Source organism: Hyaena hyaena, unplaced genomic scaffold (genome assembly GCF_003009895.1).
Source record: "Hyaena hyaena isolate Hyena2069 unplaced genomic scaffold, ASM300989v1 scaffold_418, whole genome shotgun sequence".
NCBI classification, from domain to species: Eukaryota; Metazoa; Chordata; class Mammalia; order Carnivora; family Hyaenidae; genus Hyaena; species Hyaena hyaena.
This window is the reverse complement of record NW_024081051.1, coordinates 673689-693533: the sequence shown is the minus strand read 5'-3', so window position 1 is coordinate 693533 and position 19845 is coordinate 673689. Positions and strand designations below refer to the sequence as shown.

Here is a 19845-nt window from a genome sequence, read left to right as displayed (position 1 = left end):
AGAGTATGAGCAGGGGAGGGGCAGAGAGAGAGGGAGACACAGAATCGGAAGCAGGCTCCAGGCTCTGAGCTGTCAGCACAGAGCCCGACGCGGGGCTTGAACCCATGAACTGTGAGATTATGACCTGAGCTGAAGTCAGATGCTTACCCGACTGAGCCACGCAGGCACCCCTAAATAAACTTATTTTTAAAAGAAAAAAAAAGAAAAGGGGGGAGGCAGGGAGCCATAAATGACGGTGCAGGTGCCCAGAGTAATGACTTCAGTTACCGCCCTCCCCCCATAGGAGGTGGTACAAAACTGTGCCCAGAACCTAGGAGAAGAGCTGTGTGGGGAGGGTCTCCTTCAGGGGGGCCTCAACTGTCACGTGAGGATGCAGCAGTCTGAGGTGACATTTGGGGAAGGAGACAGGGAAAGGAATACCTGACCTTCTGGTGTCCCGCTCAGGCTCCCTATTGGCCAAACCACGGAGGGGATCGGGGGGCGGGGGGGCACTGATGAAGCAAGCGTGGGGCAACGTCTGCAGAAGGAGGTTAGAGCCTGGGCAGGCAGATGGAACTAATTGGGGGCAGAGCCGAGCTCTGAACACAGGACTGGACGGCGGGTACAACCGCTGCTTGGGAGTACCTGTTCGATCAACAGACATTGGATTGCCACCCCGTGAGGGGCACCACGCAAGTGCTGAGCGTTCTGAGGTGACAGCATCTTCCCTGAATGATGCGTCAGACCTGGGCGGGGGCTCAGGGTGGGGGCTCTTCCATAGGCGGCCCTGTGAGGTGTGTGGTGGGGTCTTCATCTGACAGGTGGGCTGTCCGGAGGGAGGCTGGGCTCGCCCACGGTCACAGCTGGAAAGCAACAGGAGCGAGATTCAGTCACTCATCTGTCCCCCGCTCCCATGCCCACATTCTGCCCCTCAAAGCAGCCCCTTCCCACCAGCAAGTCTAACTGGGGAGAAAACCAGGCTATTTGTGTTGAAGAATCTCCTTCCGGAACTTTATAGAAGGCAGGAGTTGGGACTGGCACGCTGTGAGGCCAGGCCAGGTTATTTCCCGCCTTAGGACAAGGATTGAAATAGCACCCGTGATCTTACGTGGGCAACAGTGAGGCCGTCCTGTGTGCGGTTGGGGAAGTGCCAATGCACAGCGTGACCAGAATCAGGAAGCGAGGCCCCCGGGAGGGCGGGTGGGGGGCTCCACTGCCACATGGGTCTGGGCCAAGAGCGGAGCTCCTCAGGCAGGGTTGTGGTCTCGTCTGTCGTGGGCTGGGGCTCGGGGCTGGCACAGGATGAAAATCCGAGGCGAAGGGCCAGCTTCTGTGACTGGACCGCAGGCACCCAATGTCTCTGGTGCTCGGGCCGGCGAGGCGATCCGACCGGTCAGGCACCTGGACCTCACAGCCTGTGGGTGGCTCTCTCAGGACGGTCCCTGAGCAGGTGGTGATGTCAGCCTGGGACTTGCGAGAAATGCAGGCTCAGGGGACCGCCCCGGACCCAGCAGCTGTGGGCATGGGCTTCGGCGTCCTGCTCTCCCAGGCTGGTGGATTCTGAGACACGCTGAAGCTTGAGGACCATTCTGTGGGATCACCGATTCGTGATAGAGGTGGGGGGTGCTCACGGGCCCCTGGAAACAAAGGGCTCTAAGATGAGGTCCATGCAAGCCAGGACGGAAGGGAGGATTCCCCATGGAGAGGGGCCCCGCGTGTGCCAGACCCAGATAACCCGGGGCGTGTGTTGGTCCAGGGAACGGCGCCACATGGTGTTAAGACTCGAAACAACGTTCGGGTCAGCCCTCCTCAAAATTCAGGGGAGACCAGAGCAGGGGCATGAAGGGTTCATCTAAGATCTAGAAGGTCGAGTCAACGGCCCTTGGTTTGCACTGACTTCCTTGGATTCTCACCTTTTTTCTTCTCGCTCTTCTACTTCCTTCTTGTGACAGTAAGCCCCTGCGACGCGGTAGGTATGATGTGGGGATGGGGGGATGGAGACCCCCAGAGGGGAAGCAAAAATATAAACTAGTATTGCACTCCGGGAGCAGAGGGAGGAGAGGGCGTTTTGTGAGGGCCACACCACGGCAAGAGTTGCAACGGGTATAGGAAGGGGCGGGTCCGTTGCTGGAGTCCCCGTCTTGTGTGTTACTGTCTTCGAGGGGACACGCAACGTGCTCAGCAAACCGGTAGCTGGGTGTCGTTGGGCCTCTGTGCGTGGGGACGGGGCTGGAAGGGAGGCTGTAACAGGTCATGGGAATGGTGGCGAATCCTCGCTGTGTCAGCCCCCTGACGCATTTCGTATTCCCATTATTAACCCTCACCAAACCCCACTGACCTCGTGAGACACTAAAGGACACGCGGAAATGTTTGGTTTTCACCCAGTGGGCGGTGGGCAGCCTTTGAAGTGTTTTAAGGAGGAAATGGTCTTGGCACTGTTCTGGGAGCCTCTGACTCTCAATTCTGACCGCAATGAGAACTGCCTGAGGAGCTAATTAAAAGAAAATCTGATGCCAGGCCCTGCTCCCAGAGAAGGCTGGAGCTGCCTGGATAGCACCTTCGACCTCCCTGGAAAGTCAGAGGGTCTGAGTTTAGGCGCCACAGAAAGTGCTTTGATTATTTGACTTTAATAGTGGCATTTTGTTTTTCTTTCAGGAATGTCCAAATCAAAGGTGAGTGTCTTTTTTCTTCTCTGCAGAGCTTTGTTTTGTCTGCTATGTTCCTAAATATTCACAGCTGTGCTTTCTTCACTTAAAAATGTCTGTCAAAGGGGTGCATGGGTGGCTCCATCAGTTAAGGGTCTGGACTTCAACTCAAGTCATGATCTCACGGTTCCAGGGTTCGAGCCCCCTATCGGGCTCTGTGCTGACAACTCAGAGCCTGGAGGCTGCTTCAGATTCAGTGTCTCTCTCTCTCTCTCTGCCCCTCCCCGGCTCGTGCTCTGTCTCTCTGTCTCTCTCTATCAAAAATAAACAAACTGTAAAATAATTTCTTTTGCGGAGACAATCCTGAGTTTTTTCTTCTCATTAGGACATGGTATGTCTCATTCTTCTCAAAGTAACAATAAAACCAGTTGCTTTATTTCACTGTTGTCTCTGTGTGGAGTGTAAGGGGTGAAAACATTTTTTAAATTCTTGATTCCACCTCTGGACAGTCACTGACAATATGCTAAGTGTGCATCAGCTACTTTTCATGCCGTTAGCAATCACTCGTGAACATGGGCCAGTGAGGGGCGTGTTTCAATCCTACACTGTTTGTTTCCACCAGGGCTGCTTTGGTTACCCCTTGAGCATCTTCTTCATCGTGGTCAATGAGTTCTGTGAAAGATTTTCCTACTATGGAATGAGAGGTAACGATCCTCACCCTCCCTCCCCCGAGTGAAGAGCCTGACTTACCACAGCTCCTGACTTTGTCTCCCCCTCGCTCCCCCTGCCCTCTGCAAAAAGCGCTCCTGATTCTGTACTTCAGACGGTTCATCGGATGGGACGATAATCTGTCCACGGCCATCTACCACACGTTCGTGGCTCTCTGCTACCTGACGCCCATTCTCGGCGCACTGATCGCAGACTCCTGGCTGGGAAAGTTCAAGTGAGTATTTGCAGCTTCCTTGTTAAGAAACAAGCCAAAAAGGAATCACAGCTTTGTGGTTTGGGTTGATGGCTGGTGGGAACAAGGAATCAAGGCACACAGAACTCTTAGTAAAGCATGTTAGGTGCTATTTCTGCTCAGATCGTGTCCTGAGTCTAGCACGGTGCCTGGTGTTTGGCAGTATGAAGGCAGGTAGCATGGTTAGGTTCTTTCCTTCCTCCAAACAGTGGTAACATCTTTGTCTCCTCTTGAAATAGTAGCAGGGATACTGTCTATCATTGATCATGTGTGAGGAGCAGAGTTACGGTCTAGAGAACAAACAAGTTCCCTGAAGCAAGGCTCACGCTGCTCTCTGGGCAGGGAGGGTGTGGGGTACCCATCCTGTTCTACAGAATCAGCACCACAATAGAGGGTTACTGAGAACTTCCCAGGACTTACTGAGCAAGGAAGTGGAGGCTCTTCTGGGCCAAGTTCACCGATTCTCTCTCTCTCTCTGCCCCTCCCTAGCTCATGCACATGCCGTGCTCTCTTTTGAATTTTTTAAATGTTTTACTTATTTTTGAGAGAGAGAGAGAGAGAGAATAAGTGGAGAGGGGCAGATGGAGAGAGAGATACAGAATCAGAAGCAGGCTCCAGACTCTGAGCTGTTAGCACAGAGCCTAATATAAGGCTCGAACTCATGAACTGCAAGATCATGACCTGAGCTGAAGCTGGATGCTTAACAGACTGAGCCACCCAGGTGGCCCCCCCTCCCCAAAATATTTTTAACTTGAACTTTGTAGTACCTACTATAAATCTAACAAAACTACAAAATGAGATTTGGTAAATCCTAGAAGTGATTTTTTTTTCAATTCAGGAGGTAAAATACAGATAACTTGGAAAATACAAATTAAAAATTCACTGTATATTTAATACAAAATAAAAATAACTGGGGTGCTTGGGTGGCTCAATCGGTTAAACATCCAACTTCAGCTCAGGTTGTCATCTCACAGTTCGTTAGCTGGAGCCCCGCGTCAGGCTCTGTCGTGACAGCTCGGAGCCTGGAGCCTGCTTCAGATCCTGGGTCTCCCTCTCTCTCTGCCCCTCCCCCACTTGCATTGTGTCTCTGTCTCCCTCAAAAATAAATAAACATTAGAAAAATGTTTTTAATAACTAATGGCCCACTCCTGGCCAAACATTGTTACCAGGCACAAAATAAGGATCTCTTACTTTTGAAGATAGACGACTCATTTCAGTAGTTAGGTTAAAGGAAACACTGAGGTTTTCAAATAGTTCCAAGGTGCCACTGCTCTTCCCCCCCTTCTCCTGGCTCCAGCCACTGTGACGCACACCTGCATGCTGGGCAACAAATCCTGCAGCAGGCTGCCTTTCTAAGAGTTCACGGCTTTTGTTTTTGTTTTTTTGTTGTTGTTTTAAGAGGTCCCAGTTTTACTCAAGTTTGAGAAACAAGTACACGCATGGCTGGCGTCTTGTGTTTTGAAATAGGAGGCTTCTCACGGGAGAGAAGGAAGTGGACTCCTATCCTGCGGTTAACTTGGATTCTCTTAACCCCTTTCAACACAGGACGATCGTGTCTCTGTCCATCGTGTACACAATCGGACAGGCAGTGATTGCAATAAGTTCCATCAATGACCTCACAGACTTCAACCACGACGGAAGCCCTGACAATCTCCCTGCTCATGTGTGAGTCGACACTGCTTCTCTTCCCTCACCCTGCCCCCAGTTCCTTACTCGGTGCTCTAACCGTTCATCTTGTTTCCTTGAACTTCACCATAAGTGTAAGGAGGTCCTTCCTCCCTCATCAGTATAGAAGAAGCTCTTTAATCGACAAAGAGTTGGGTCCTTTGTATGCCACCATCCCAGCAGCCATCTGGAGCCACTGCTCACTCAACACCTTGCTGTCTCAAGTACGTGTCACATGACACACAGTCATCGCACAGAATACTCGTGTTAATCTTGATCTTCCCTACAGGGACAGAACTCCCGCAGACCTTGATCCCTAATTGTGCCAGGCTTCCTCACAACTGTGTACCATTGGGTGTCTCCTTGTACCCACACTTCCACTTATTTTTCAGTAACTCAGTTTCATAAGTACTTATTCCAGCACTATGCTCCGCATTCTTGATAGAAAGTGCCGTTAATGCATGCTCCTCTGTGAGACTAATTTCCCATCACTACAGTCTGACCTCATACACAACTTATAAAAATGTATTTTGTTTCTGGTTCTTGTGCTTCAGGTCCTTGATCTATGAGTAAAGTATCACATGGGTTGGGGAAATACCACTCAAATTCAAATTGGTATCCACAATTCCCTCATTTCTGGTTTGTTAGTCAATCAGATCGCTGTTTAGACTGGGTCCTTTGCTGCGGCGGCACCCTCGGTGCCCACAGAGAACTGTGTTGGTGGAACGGAGTGGCTTTATGACCAGATCAGCAGCTCAGACTTCCACTGGCTGAGTCCAGCCACTCACAAAGGAGCTGGAAGATCCGGGGCAGCTCGCCTTCCCCAGGCCTCAGTTTTCTCTTCCACTGTATCAGTTAAGAACATGGATTTTGGAGTCAGCCTGCGTTCAAATGCTGGCTGTGCCCTTTACTAATTGTGGGATCTTGAGCACATTTCTTAACCTCTGTGCCTAGGTGTCCTCGCTCTTTTTTTTTTTTTATGTTTTATTTATTTCTACAAGAGAGAGAGACAGCGTGAGCAGGGGAGGGTCAGAGAGAGAGGGAGTCACAGACTGAAACAGGCTCCAGGCTCTGAGCTGGCAGTCAGCACAGAGCCCGACGCGGGGCTCGAACCCACGAACCGTGAGATCATGACCTAAGCGAAAGTCGGACGCTTAACCGACTAAGCCACCCAGGCGCCCCTAGGTGTCCTCGCTCATATTAGTGCCTCCCTCATGTGGACTCTTGTGCCTTAATCTGGGCAGAGCACCCACAGCATGGCCTCACAAGTGATAAGTACTCAACAAGGCTTAGTCTCTTAGTGTATTTCACGGAGTTGGTATTCGAGCATACCTACAGCTCTCACAAGAGCACCAGTACATCATACCCAACCAGCCATGTTTTGTAGTTATTTAAAATGTTTGGGAACGCCTGGATGGCTCAGTCGGTTAAGCTTCAGACTTCAGCTCAGGTGATGATCTCACTGCTTGTGAGTTCAAGCCCTGTGTTGGGCTCTGTGCTGACAGCTCAGAGCCTGGAGCCTGCTTCATGTTCTGTGTCTCCCTCTCTCTGCCCCTCCCCTGCTCACGCTCTGTCTCTCTCTCAAAAATAATAAATATAAAAAAAATTTAACAAGTTTTTTTGAACATTTGAAATGTTTGTTTTTTTTTTAAATGGAGAGAGACAGAGCTTGAGCGGGGGAGGGGCAGAGATGGAGACACAGAATCTGAAGCAGGGCTCCAGGCTCTGAGCCGTCAGCACAGAGACTGACATGGGGCCCAAACCTGTGACCACCAAACCATGACCTGAGGCTAAGTCAGATGCTCAACCAATTGAGCCACCCAGTGCCTCTAAACATAAATATATATATATATATATTACATAAATAATAAAATAAAAATAAAAGAGTGATAGCACTAAGCACAAGTTTATTAAGAGGCAAACAAAAAAGGTGCTTCAGCCAGTTAACCCAAGAAGATGAGCATGATTATTTTTAATTTGTATTTATTTAACTAAACTCTATACCCAACATGGGGCTTAAACTCACGACCCTGAGATCAAGAGTCACTGCTCTTCTGACTGAGCCAGTCAGGAGCCCCAAGATGGGCAGATTTTTTAAAGGAATTTTTCTATGTGCAGTATCTCCCTTGACTTTATAGTTTCCTAAAATATTTTTTAGCATTTTAAAGTAATATTTGCAAACAAGAAGACTTGGAGTAAACACTCATAAAACTTGAAATTTGCAGGTGCCTGGGTAGCTCAGTCAGTTAAGCGTCCAACTCTTGATTTTGGCTCAGGTTACATCTCATGGTTTGTGAGTTTGAACCCCCTCATTGGGGTCTGTGCTGACAGCGTGGAGCCTGCTTGGGATTCTCTCTCTCTCTGCCCCTCCCCAGCTCATGCACATGCTCATTCTCTCTCTCTTATGATAAATAAAATTTAAAAACATTTTTTAACTTGAAATTTGTAGTACCTACTATAAATCTAATAAAACTCCAAAATGACAGTTGGTAAATTCTGAGTGATTTTTTTTCAATTCAGGAGATAAAACACTTACAGATAACTTAGAAAATACAAATGAAATAAAAATAACCCTTAATTACCTCCATTATTATAAATAATCTCTTTTATCATTGTAAAAGATTATAGTAGTAAATCTTTTGTTATGCTGCTTTTCAGTCTTCTGTGCTTTGTAAACACGATCATACTACATAACCCGATATTCTGCTTTGCATTTAAATTGTGTTTTTCAATGTATTTTAATTTCTATTATGATTCTATTATGATTATACCAGACACAGTGTTTACATATTTTACCTACCCATTCTTTTACTGAAAACGATAAGGCTACAAAAAAATTCCATACATAAATTCTTGTTCAGTATTCAAGCTATTGCTTTAATTTTTTAAAATTTACATACAAGTTAGTTAACATATAGTATAAAATGATTTCAGGAATAGAATTCATCATTTATATATAATACCCAGTGCTTATCCCAATAAGTTCCCTCCTTAACGCCCCTCACCTATTTAGCCCATCCTCTCCACCTACAACCTGTCCACCAACCCTCAGTTTATTCTCTGTATTTAAGAGTATGTTATGGTTTGTCTCCCCCTCTATCTTCATATTATTTTTTGCTTCCCTTCCTTTATGTTCATCTGTTTTGTATCTTAAATCCCACATATGAGTGAAGTCATATGATGTTTGTCTTTCTCTTACAGACTAATTTCACTTAGCATATCACCCTCTAGTTCCATCACATTGTTGCCAATGGCAAGATTTCATTCTTTTGGACTGCCGAGTAATATTCCATTGTGTGTGTGTGTGTGTGTGTGTGTGTGTGTGTGTGTGTGTTTACCACATCTTCTTTATCCATTCATCTATCAATGGACATTTGGGCTTTTTCCATACTTTGCCTATTGCTGATAGCACTGCTACAAACACTGGGCTGCATGTGCCCCTTCAAAACAGCACACCTGTATCCTTTGGATGAACACCTAGTAGTGCAATTGCTGGGTCATAGGATAGTTCTATTTTTAATTTTTTGAGGAACCTCCATACTGTTTTCCAGAGTGGCTGCACCAGTTTGCATTCCTACCAGCAGTGCAAAAATGTTGCCCTTTCTCTGCATCCTCACCAACATCTGTCATTTCCTGAGTTGTTAATGTTAGCCATTCTGACAGGTGTGAGGTGGTATCTCATTGTGGTTTTGATTTGTATCTCCCTGATGATGAGTGTGTTGAGCATTTTTTTCATGTGTCTATTAGCCATCTAGATGTCTTCTTTAGAAAAGTATCTATTCATATCTTCAGGTCTTCCATCCATTTTGAGTTTATTTTTGTGTATGTTGTAAGAAAGTGGTTCAGGTTCATTCTTCTGCATGATGTTGTCCAGTTTTCCCAATGCCATTTGCTGAAGAGACCATCTTTTTTCCATTGTATATTCTTTCTTGCTTTGTCAAAGATTAGTTTACCATACATGGGTCCATTTCTGGTTCTCTATTCTGTTCCATTGTTGTATATGTTGTATATGTTGTATATGTCTTTTTTTGTGACAGTACCCATACTGTTTTGATGATTATAGTTTGTAATATAGCTTGAAGTTCAAGATTGTGATGCCTCCTGCTTTGGTTTTCTTTTTCAGGATTGCTTTGGCTATTCAGGGTCTTTCCTAGTCCCATACAAATTTAGGATTATTTGTTCTAGATCTGTGAAGAATGCTAGTGTTATTTTGATACAGATTGCACTCGAATATGTAGATTGCTTTGGGCAGTATCAACATTTTAACAATATTTGTTCTTCCATTTCCATGAGCATGGAATGTTTTTCCTTTTTTGTTTGTGTGTCTTCTTCAATTTCTTTCACAAGCTTTCTATAGTTTTCAGTGTGGTTTTTGGTGCAGTTGTAAATGGAATCGATTCCTTGATTTTTCTTTCTGCTGCTTCATTATTGGTGTATAGAAATGCAACTAATTTCTGTGCATTGATTTTATATCCTGTGACTTTGCCAAATTCATGGATCAGTTCTAGCAGTTTGTGGAGTCTTTTGGGTTTTCTACATAGAGTATCATGTCATCTGCAAAGAGTGAGAGTTTGACTTCCTCCTTGCCATTTTGGATGCCTTTTATTTCTTTGTGTTATCTGATCAGAGGCTAGGACTTCCAACACTATGTTAAATAACAGTGGTGAGAGTGGATATCCTTGTCATGTTCCTGACCTTAGGGGGAAAGCTCTCAGTTTTCCCCATTGAGGATGATATTAGTGGTGAATCTTTTATAAATGGCTTCTATGATCTTTCTTTTATCAAGAAAGGATGCTGTATCTTGTCAAATGATTTCTCTGAGTCTACTGAGAGGGAGAGGATCAAAAAAAATAATTGTGGTATTAATGTGAAGGCCCATGAATTCAAATTTCATGCTGCTATCAAGACTGTATTCCTGTGAATTATCTTCTCATACAGGTTGAGTCCTTTCTCTGTGTTTAACTACTGTGAGATTGTGATCTGTAATAAGAAATATGTATTCAGTCTTCCCTGTTTTGAGCAAGGAGCTCCTAAAATCTTGGAATTCCCTAAGTGATTTAGGAGGGGTGAATTTGTCTCTTATTATTTTGATGAGGTGACTTTGGGACCCAGCCTGAGGATGGGGTCTGGTTGCCAAAAAAAACAATCATGTGACTAGAGAGTTGGAACTTTCATTCTCACTCCATTACCTCCAGGGAGGGGGAAGAGGGGCTGGACATTGAATTAATATCCAGTGGCCAATGATTTAATTGACCATGCCTATGTAGGGAAGCCGCCTTAAAAACCCAAAAGGACAGGCTGGAAGACACACGGAGGTACAGGGACAGTGTCACCCTGGAGAGGGTGTGGGAACTCTGCACCCCTTCCCACCTATTTTGTCCTATGCATCTCTTTCAAGTGGGTGCTCCTGAGCTATATCCTCTTATAATAATTGGTGATCTAGTAAGTATAGTGTTTCCTGAGTTCTGTGAGCAGCTCCAGCAAGTTAATTGAACCCTAGGAGGAGATCGTGTGAAGCACTGATTTATAGCCAGTAGTTTAGAAGTACAGGCAACAACCTGGGCTTGTGACTGGTATCTGAAGTTCAAGGAGAGGGTCTTTGGAACTTCCAATCTGTAGCTGGTCAGTCAGAAGCACAGGTGACAATCTAGGCTTGCCTGTGGTGCCTGAAGTTGGGGGGTGGGGCAGGCTTATAAGACTGAGCCCTTAACCTATGGAATTTTTTTAATTTTTTTTTTTTTAGTATAATCTATTGTCAAGTTAGCTAACATACAGTGTATACAGTGTGCTCTTGGCTTCAGGAGTAGATTCCTGTGATTCATCACTTACATAAAACACCCAGTGCTCATCCCAACAAGTGCCCTCCTCAATGCCCATCACCCATTTTCCCTCTCTTCCACTCTCAGTTTGTTCTCTGTATTTAAAAGTCTCTTGTGGCTTGCCTCCCTCTCTATAACTATATGGCTTTTTTTCTTTCCCTTCCCCCATGGTCTTCTGTGAAGTTTCTCAACTTCCACATATAAGTGAAAACATGGTATCTGTCTTTCTCTGACTGACTTATTTCACTGAGTATGATACCCTCCAGTTTCATCCATGTTGTTGCAAATGGCAAGATTTCATTCTTTTTCATTGCCAAGTAGTATTCCATTGTATATAGACACCACGTCTACTTTATCCATTTGTCAGTTGATGGACATTTGGGCTCTTTCCATAATTTGGCTATTGTTGATAGCACTGTTGTAAACATGGGGGTACATGTGTCCCTATGAATCAGCACTCCTATATCCTTTGGATAAATTCCTAGCAGTGCTATTGCTGGGTCATATAACCTGTGGAATCTAATGCTATTTCTGGGTAGAGTGTCGGAATCGAGTTGAATTATAGGTCACCCAGCCGGTGTCCAAGAATTATTTGTTGATAGTATGAAGACCTCCCTCCCTACATTGGAAATTGGGTCCAGGAACCCAAAAAGAACAACTGTGCCTGGTCCTCTGAGGGAAATAAGAGGAGAGTGAGTCTCCTGCTGCTCGTAAGAATCTCACATTTCTGCAATATCCCCCTCCTTTCCCTAGGGCACTGTCCATGATCGGCCTGGCCCTAATAGCTCTGGGAACTGGAGGAATAAAGCCCTGTGTGTCTGCATTTGGTGGAGACCAGTTTGAAGAGGGCCAGGTAAGATCGTGTGCCTTCACAGAAACTACATGAAATGAATTATAAACATCCAGGAATCAAATTCCATAGACACCAAGTCTGTTCTCCAGTTGGTTCTTTTCAAGGACAGAGCATCAGCCACATTTGATCCATTGCTATATAACCAAAGTCATATTGTAACCTTATCCTTTTAATTACAGGAAAGTCAAAGAAACAGATTCTTTTCCATCTTTTATTTGGCCATTAATGCTGGAAGCTTGCTTTCTACTATTATCACTCCCATGCTCCGAGGTAAAACATACCTGGTTTTCTTTTTTGAATTATGGGGAGAAAGTCAGACAGAAAGTTTAAGTCCTTGTTCCGTTTATTCATTCTGTCCCTTTTTTCTCCCATGCTCCTTCTGCTGTCAGATACATGCCGTACACTTCGAAATCCAGAAGATGAGCATCGTGTCTTCTAATCTTATTTGGTTCCCTTATCCCAAAGAACACTCAAGAATCTAAAATACCCCTAGCATAGCAATACATTTTTCTGAGTTATTATTAATGCAAAGTCTTTATTAAGACATAGACAAGAGGTGCTGTTTGGCAACCATACCTGAATGGGGCGTACTTGACATTTTTACCTTCAGTCTCTGCTCCCCAGTGATATTCAGTGACTTAGGAAGAATTTAGTGGGCAAAGTTTTATTCTTGACCTTCCTCTTATCTCAGCTTTTTCTTTTTTTTTTTAGCATTTATTTATTTTTGAGAGAGACAGAGCACAAGCAGGGGAGGGGCAAAGAAAGGCAAGGGGGAGACACAGAATCCGAAGCAGGCTGTCAGCACAGAACCCAACATGGGGCTTGAACCCATAAACCGTGAGATCATGACCTGAGCTGAAGTTGGATGCTTAACCGACTGAGCCACCAGGCACCACTTAGCTATTTCTGAAAGAACTGTCCGGGAAAGGGAAGGAGACAGCAGCTGTCAAGAGCGCTCAGATACTTGTGCTGACACTCTACTGTGAGTTTGTGAATTTCCCACATGGAAGGGAATATCCGGGGACAGATTAGACCAAACAACGCCATGGTGTACGCATTGCAAATCAGATTAAATGATGAAAGAAAATATTTTGTAAGGATTTATGTATTTCTGCATGGAGTAGGATCTTGAAGATGACCCTTAAGCCCCATTCCAACTTGTTTTGTATAAACATTTAATAGCTTTGGGGCACCTGGCTGGCTCAGTGCATAGAACATCTGACTTTTGACCTCAAGTTGTGAGTTCAAGCCCCACTTTGGTCATGGAGCCTACTTAAAAAATAAAAAAAAAAAAAAGACCATAACCATGTAATAGCTTTAGTCCTTTCATTATGTTTCCTCCCCTCCCCTCCCCTTCCCTACCTCCCCACCCCCGGGTTCTAGTAGAATATGTATTATGCATGTTTGAACTACAGAATGTGTTGATGGATAATTTTAAAGGTAAAATCCTGACTCTCACACAAATATAAAATGAGCATGTGCTGAGATTTTATATGACTTATTAATTAATGAAGAAACTGGAACACTGCTACAATCAGCTCAAATAAGGGTTTGAACAACATAGATGTACGCTTTTCATGGAGGGAAGTGTGAGTTTGCATTGCCATGAACAGGAATCATTTGAATAGCTATGAATGGGAAACATTTGCGTGACTATCAATTTTCTACAAGTTAACTTCTTTCTCTACTGAATTGTGCAACAGCTAGTCAGTCAAAGACAAAGTCAAACTCTTTCAGATAAGATTATTCCTACAGGCTCCATTCCATGGAAAGAATTTCTAGGGATGCCTGGGTGGCTCAGTCAGTTAAATGTCCAACTCTTAATATTAGCTCAGGTCATGATCTCATGGTCATGAGGTTAAGCCCCATGTCAGATTGAGCATGGAGGCTGCTTGGGATTCTCTCTCTCCCTTTCTCTCTGCTTTTCTCCCATTTGTGTTTGTGCTCTCTCTCAAAATAAATAAATAAACATTTTTAAAGAAAAGAAGAAGGAACATCCAATAGTCTCTATTCCTCCTTCCAGAGCCTTAATTTTTTTCCTTAACAATCCTAGGATTTCAGAGCTAGAATGAGTTTGCAGTCAGGGATTAGAAAGCTATGGCTGATGAGCCAAATCCAGAAATCTGGACAAGACCATTGATTTGTCTATTGTCTATTGTCTATTGTCTATTGTCTATGACTGCTTTCACCTTACAAAGTCAAGGTTGAGTAGTTGGGACAGAAACTGAATGGTCCACAAAACCTAAAATATTTACTTCTCGTTCTTCACAGAAAAGTTTGTTTACCCCTTCCCTGGGCCATCTAATTGTTTTTTAATTAGCATGAATTCAGGAACACACAGTCTTGATTTTCCAGGGTAGTTTTGATTTTATTTACTGGGTCTGCTGTCTTCAAGTTACTGTATCCAGGTCACTTTTATCTCTGCCACCAAGAAAATCCATATAAGGATTTCCACTGATTTTGGCTTGGCCAGTATCAGACATCTATTTAGGGGCTAAGATTAGAACCTGTGTTTGTCTCTTGTTCTTTCTGCTACAAAGCTGCTATGCTCATCTGGCAACGAAATCAATAAAGCAAATGGATAAGTCAAGAACATTAAGTAAAAACAATACGTAGTAACCAGTTTGGGATTTTTAAAAATGATAACCATATATGAACATTAAAAAATTCCATAATGAGGGGCACCTGGGTGTCTCAGTCAGTTAAGCATCCAACTTCGGCTCAGGTTGTGATCTCACAGTATGTGAGTTCGAGTCCCGCATCAGGTTCTGTGCGGACCGTTCAAAGCCCAGAGACTGCTTCGTATTCTGTATCTCCCTCTCTCTCTGCCCCTCCCCTGCTTGTGCTCTTTCTCCCTCTCTCAAAAATAAATAAACATTTAAAAAAGATTATTTTTAAAATGCCATAATGAATTTTAATCTTAAAATTTCTCCCCAGTTCAACAATGTGGAATTCACAGTAAACAAGCTTGTTACCCGCTGGCCTTTGGGGTCCCCGCTGCTCTCATGGCTGTAGCTCTGAGTAAGTAGAAATCAGTTGAATTACTACAATCCTGTGATCAGGTCAGACCCTCACATTAATTATTCTGACCAATTTTTAAAAGTTCATGGAACAAATTGTAATAATAATTTCCATGCTCTGAGAATTCCAACAAAGTACAGTTGGCATATTACTTCAGAGGAAATAAGATCAAAAAAGAGTTCACAGGAAATGGGATCAATTGAGTTGGATTCTGAAAAGTTTGATACTCTTTAGGCAGACTTAGATGAAAAGTGACAGAATCTATTAGACTAGACGACCTTATGATCAAAAGCTTTTGCTCTTATCAACGTGTGCTCATCTCTAGATTGTCACAAGACACGGCAACCTGGTCCAGTTAGTGTTTAAATACTTCCGATGAACATCTAGATTTCCATAATACACCATTAGATACATTCATTCGCACATTAGTTCTTGGCATTGGCTTTTTAGGAAGTTTGGACGGTTTTCTCCCTGGGATAGTCTACATTGCAAGATGGTAGGTGTCTTCATTTCCTGGGGACTTCCATGACAAAACACCCCTCACTGTCTGGCTTCATTAGAAATTATTTATCGTCTCACAGCTCTGGAGGTGGGAGTCCAAAATCAGCATGGCGAGAGGGCCCTGTTCCCTCTGAAGTTACGGAGAGGGATCTCTCCCAGGCCTCTCTTCTACCTCCAGCAGTTCTCTGGCCTGATGCAGCATAACGTCAGTCTGGCCGTGGCCTTCCCCTGAGTACACATCGGTGTCCAAATTTGCCCTTTTTTATAAGGACAGTAGTCATATTGGAGTAGGAGCCACCCTAATGACCCCATTTTAACTCGGTCTTCCACAAAGACTATATTTCCAAATAAGGTCACATTCTGAGGTGCTGGGGGTAAGGACTTCAGCATCTTCGGGGGCGGGCCACATGCTTCAACCTGTAACAGTAGTACAAGCAGGAAACAGAGCCCAATAAGCATCTCAAGCCTTTACAGTCTCTTACTCACATGAGAGAGTGCTGGCCCTAGTACTTTCTCTGTTTTTTTTTTTCTTTTTTCCCCAGCTCTTAATAGCATCAAGTATTCCTCCTTTTATCCCTATTTGCTCAGCTGGTAGCAAATGAACTTTACCCTTATACCCAAGCCAGAACTCAGTATTTTCCCTTTTTTTCTGTATCCATTTCCTTCCATAATTGTTTAAATACTGCCATACTCCCCTAAAAAGCTCATATATACCTCCTTGTCTCTGATTCTGCATAAGGAGATAGGAAGAATCTCAAACTGTTGTTCGAGGCCAAACACTTTAGTCAGTTGGCATTCGGTAAATTTTCATTTAGCTTGTGTGAGTCATTCTTACATCAAAGGTTATATTTCTCATGTGGAAGAATTGAGAAAAGGCCAAATCCGATGCATCAGCATTGTCTCTAGAAGTTTCTTTCAGCAACAGTCTTGTGCTTGAATGAGTCTTAAGTTAATCAGAGGCTTAAAGATTAAAATATTCCCTTGCCAAAAAAGAGTAGACTCCATCTATGGGCATCTCTGCCATCCATGTCTGAATTGAGGAAGATTGGCATTAGGTGAGGGTACAAGTGTATTTTTCTTTCTTCAACTATAAAGAATACCTATAACACACACACATACTTGGACATATGCTTTGAGAGGTAGGACCTCTCAAAATCTCAGGTCCTCTTAAGTTGAGGAAATTAAGTGGCATCCCATCAACCCATCGGTGCTTTTAAATGATTAAACTGTGGTTTTAGATAATCATAAATCCTCAAAAGGTATTGTTTCCAAAGTTTCTTGCAGGAATGCTTTTTTCTAAGTTATTTTTACAATATGCCTTTTCTAGGAAGATCCATGGGAGAATTGCCTTATCGTAAAAAATGCTTTTACTTTTGTAAAACTGTAGCCGCAGATGCAAAAGAAATCATCACTGTTTCTCTGTACCATGACCACGAAATGAATTCTGCCACATACAATTAAGTAACAATTTTACAAATTGGGTTTTTTTCTGAAGATTTATTAAAAAAGAAGAAACTCTTTTGCCATGGCAACCACAAAATTAAAACTGTTTTTGTCTTGATAGAATTATGCACCAATCTGTTGCAGGAAAGCCTTTAGTCCTTTGTCTGGCTTTACTTAAAGATAAAACTTAGGCTTAAATAGCCAGAGTGTCTGTGAGCTGCCCCATGCTGTGGGAAGTGGGTAGTAAGAGGCTTCACTGTTTGTGTATGATAGTACAAATATACCTCGCTCAAAGATTCTGTGATTGTTAGGATCAAAAGCACTTTCCAAACTGGGACACACAGGTAGGCAAGCCCACTCTGTGAGTAATCCCAGTATTTCCCAAACAAGGGTTAAACTCAAATAAAACACACCTTCTAGGTCAGAAGTAGTCTGTCGAATGCCTTGTTAACACGTCTTCTCTTTCTTCCTAGTTGTGTTTGTCATTGGCAGTGGGATGTACAAGAAGTTTCAGCCCCAGGGCAATGTCATGGGTAAAGTAGTCAAGTGCATTGGTGTAAGTATTTCAGTAGCTCTCTCTGTCAGTGATCTTTAGGGACCCCAGAACCTTCTACCTCCTTGAAATTACAATGCAGTGAAGCATTGACTTTTTTTTTTTTAAGTTGATTTATTTATTTTGAGAGAGAGAGAGAGAGAGAGAGAGAGAGTATGAGCAGAGAAGGGCAGAGAGAGGGAAAGAGAGAATCCCAAGCAGCCTCCTCACTGTCAGCACAGAGCCCAATGCGAGCCTCAAACCCACGAACTGAGATCATGACCTGAGCCAACACCAAGAGTCAGACGCTTAACTGACTGAGCCATCCTGGGGCCCCAAGCATTGACTTCTCTTTAAACATTTTCTTAATGTTCTTAACTATTTTGGTAATTGAAGTTTCTTATAAAACTCAGCAGATGGAAAAAGACACAAACTGAACTCAAAAAGGGAGGGATAGAAATGCTCTTGAACTTTAAAATTAGACCTGGGGTCAAAGATAGGCAAAGCCGAGTGACTCTCCAGCTGTCACAGTGTTGACCCACGGCTGATGCCGGTCAGGAAGCCGTGAAACAGACGTGGAGACGTGTGGTTGGGACTGCATCTCAAGGGGCTGCAGTGTGGAAAGAGTCAGTATGAAGACTAAGAAAATCACTTTTTTTAAATGAACACACAAAATGAACACAGATTCATGGAGAAGATTATCAATGTGATATTTATAACAACAAAAAATGTATAACACAAAATTGCAGGAGAATAGTGCTTAACTTGTAGTACATCTGGCCATGTTATGCAGCCATCCAAAGTCTTGCTTTCCAGACAGCTTGGTGACAGGAACATGTAGAATATTGTTTGTTCCATATACATCAATGTGATGTACATGCATACAGTCACATTTAAAGGTAGGAAATAGGGGCGCCTGGGTGGCTCAGTAGGTTAAGGGTCTGACTTCAGCTCAGATCATGATCTCATGGCTCGTGGGTTCAAGCATGGGCTCTGTGCTGACGGCTCAGAGCCTGGAGCCTGCTTCTGATTCTGCGTCTCCCTCTCTCTCTGCCCCTGTCTCACTTGTATTCTCTCAAAAATAAACATTAAAAATTTTTACAATAATTATTAATTTTTAAAAAATAAAGGCAGGAAATAAATGTAATTGTGGACCTGTGCTGTCCAGCATGGTAGCCAGTAGGCATATGTGGCTAGCAAATATATGAAATGTGTCTAGTGCAACTGGAAACAGAATTTTAAATTGGAGTTCATTCAAATTAATGTAAGTTACATAATTTCTTATCTATTTCTGTATTATATAGGGAGTTCTCACTTTTTTTAATATTTATTTTTGAAGAGTGAGAGTAGGGGAAGGGCAGAGAGAGAAGACACAGAATCTGAAGCAGGTGCTAGGCTCTGAGCTGTCAGCACAGAGCCCGATGTGGGGCTCAAACCCACGAACCACAAGATCATGCCCTGAGCCGAAGTCGAATGCTTAACTGACTAAGCCACCCAGGTGCCCCTTCACTCTTAAATTGTGTTTGGGGCATCTGGCTGGCTTAGTCTGTGCAGCGTGCAACTCTTGGACTCAGGATTATAAGTCCGAGTCCCACGTGGGGTGTTACTACTTAAAAATATTTTTAAAAATGTATTTTATTACTATTATTTTCACTCTTACTTTTTTTTAATGTTTTATTTATTTCTGAGAGAGAGAGAGAGAGAGACAGCGTGAGCAGGGGAGGGTCAGAGAGAGAGAGGCAGATACAGAATCCAAAGCAGGCTCCAGGCTCTGAGCTGTCAGTCAGCACAGAGCCCAACACGGGGCTCAAACCCACGAACCGCGAGATCATGACCTGAGCCGAAGTTGGACGCCTAACTGACTGATCCATCCAGGCACCCCTTTCACTCCTACATTTTAAAACTGATATTTCAGTGAGTGGAAAACTTTTAAGTATATTTGGAACAACTTAAGTATATGAATTTAGTTTTTCAAACATAAATTTATGAGAAGTAAATACAAATCAAATAGTTCTGATAAAAATTGACCATGTTCTGTAATTGTAAAATATGCCTGGGGTTTTGAAGACTTGGTATGAAAAAAGAAATATAGAAATTCTCATCAATTGTAATATTTAATATTATTAATTTATTAATAATTGTTTGAATGGTTATTTACATAATTATTTGCTGTTTTAATATTAAAGTTATTCTTATTACATGTTAAGATCACACATCAGATCATTTGGATTTATTGGAGTAAATAACATACAATATATTTAAAATGAATTTGACCTTTTTCCTTGTTACTTTTTTTTGACACTTATATAGACATTTTTATTTTAATTCTAATATAGTTAACGTAGTGTTATATTAGTTTCAGGTGTATCCTGTTACCTTTTTTCCCCAAATTTTTATTTAAATTCTAGTGAGTTAGCATACAGTGC

The 19845-nt window shown here is 43.2% G+C and overlaps 1 protein-coding gene across 1 annotated transcript in view; it reads left to right on the top strand.

Annotated features, from left to right (window-relative positions):
- SLC15A1 (solute carrier family 15 member 1) overlaps nt 1-19845 on the top strand; it is a 55511-nt gene that overhangs the window by 13851 nt on the left and 21815 nt on the right. Inside the window, exons 2-9 of the mRNA XM_039252530.1 lie at nt 2635-2651; nt 3247-3328; nt 3426-3567; nt 5131-5250; nt 11823-11922; nt 12102-12192; nt 14860-14943; nt 17361-17443. Of these exons, the coding sequence (XP_039108461.1) occupies nt 2635-2651; nt 3247-3328; nt 3426-3567; nt 5131-5250; nt 11823-11922; nt 12102-12192; nt 14860-14943; nt 17361-17443 (719 nt within the window). The remainder of the gene's footprint in view (nt 1-2634; nt 2652-3246; nt 3329-3425; nt 3568-5130; nt 5251-11822; nt 11923-12101; nt 12193-14859; nt 14944-17360; nt 17444-19845) is intronic.